The sequence below is a fragment of the Phytophthora parasitica genome (assembly GCF_000247585.1).
Source record: "Phytophthora parasitica INRA-310 unplaced genomic scaffold supercont2.105, whole genome shotgun sequence".
In the NCBI taxonomy this organism is placed as follows: domain Eukaryota; phylum Oomycota; class Peronosporomycetes; order Peronosporales; family Peronosporaceae; genus Phytophthora; species Phytophthora nicotianae.
Genome location: NW_008649091.1, coordinates 86326 through 88074, shown reverse-complemented (window position 1 = coordinate 88074; position 1749 = coordinate 86326). Strand labels below are relative to the sequence as shown.

Here is a 1749-nt window from a genome sequence, read left to right as displayed (position 1 = left end):
GTTGACCCTTGGCGAGGGTTAAGGAGAGTTGATCCAAATTTGACCCAAAAAGCGAGTTGCGCAGGATTTGACCTGCACCAAATTTGACCCCAAAAAAAATCTTCCGGTTTTGTGTACCATACGGGTCTAAGTCGGTTCGCGAAAGGGTTAATAGAGGTTACTTGCTACATGTATAACGAAAAATATTAAAAGAAAACTTACATGCTTCAAACGATTCTGGAAGGGTATACATTATACACGCATTCTGACCTGCATTGCGGTCATCGTTTAAAATCCAGAGAAATAGCTGTTCGACATCGATGACCATTTCCATTCTACCAGGTCTTTGTTGTTTACGGGACAAGGTATTGGTAATTTATGCATTGCACTGCTTCAGACATGACGACAACCCATCGAAAGCTGTGAAAGTTAACAATTTGTTACATTTCGTCCACTGATTCGTTCTCTTATCTTAAACAACTTTTGACCTGTACTAGCAGGATGAAGCCTCTATTCTTCGGCCGGGTATACGCAGCCGAAAAAGCAGCCTTCGCACTGCCCCTTTCTTACCTTACTATTAAATAGTAAATGTGTACCGATAACAGAGCCTAACAATGATGTAAGTTCTGGAATTCAGGTAGTATTACGTTACCTATGTTCAGAGCTGCTTATGGCCGGAGGTCCGACTTTGTATAGTTCTCAGACGACAAAGTGAAGTCAGCACATCGTAGTATATAAGCAATGCATTGCTTTTATTCGGAGATGGAAGACATTGTTACGACCGATGCCGCTACTTAATACTTCATCACTCTGTTCAGGATATACTTCGAGTAAGCTTCCCAAACAAATTTCTCCCGGGGGTTGGCATGGATTTCACTCCTTTTCACTTTCAGCACATTCTTCAGAGCATCATCCGCTGTTAAATATAAGTTTTTGGCATACCACTTGTCGAACTGGGCCCTCTCCAATTGCTTGGCGACAGTGCTCGAACCCCACGAATGCTTCCCCAAGTCGATCATAATCGCCACCGTCTTCTCGCCGAATACGCTCGTGAGTGCTGTGAGCATCTCGCCTGCAGGGTCCTGTTTATTAATCTTCGCGGCATGCTGGGACCAGACTTGGAAGCTTCTGCTCGAAAGGAGCTTAGCCACCATTTTCCTTTCGATAAAATTGTTTTTACCGATAGGCATTGTGCTGAGACCTAATGTCTTGAAGGCATTCCCGAGAGACTCGTCGGCCTTGAGCCGATTCTGAAGTTCCTTAGTCTTACTCGACGTTAGTGCTTTTGAGATTTTGTCAAAACCCGGAATGTTAACAACCCTTTCTTCCCCATTGGTAATGTCGGCTCTCAGCAACCTCTTGGTGGGGGAGTATTTGAAGCTTATAGCAGGCGTCAGCTTCGATCCAGAAGCACGACCAGCACTTGCAATCAGAACAGCGATCACCACGAAGAAAAAGTGTAAGAATCTCATGACTTGGATGGGAGACGTTCTTCAAGCTGAGCACCGGGCTAATTGGATAATGAAACGGAAACTGGTTCTTCGGGTGGACACAATAAGGACGACGTTACCGCCACAAACAAAGTGCATAAAAAGGACGCGTTTGTGGCTGGTTTGTGTCTGAAATGAGCCACAAATCAGCCACAAACGATGAAATAGATTTTGCTTCTGAGAATGACCACCCAATTTTAAAAGCATATTTTTTTCGAGCACTACAATTACGTAAGGTCAGGCGATCATGAGTTGTCTGTAAATTGGCTTAGCGAAAAAG

The 1749-nt window shown here is 44.1% G+C and overlaps 1 protein-coding gene across 1 annotated transcript; it reads right to left on the bottom strand.

Annotated features, from left to right (window-relative positions):
* Window positions 1-773: 773 nt before the first annotated feature.
* PPTG_19191 (hypothetical protein) lies at window positions 774-1451 on the bottom strand (the record flags this gene model as incomplete). The annotated part of the gene is made up of 1 exon (XM_008917546.1): window positions 774-1451. The coding sequence occupies one exon, from the start codon at window positions 1449-1451 to the stop codon at window positions 774-776; it is 678 nt and encodes a 225-aa protein (XP_008915794.1).
* Between the last annotated feature and the right edge of the window lie 298 nt (window positions 1452-1749).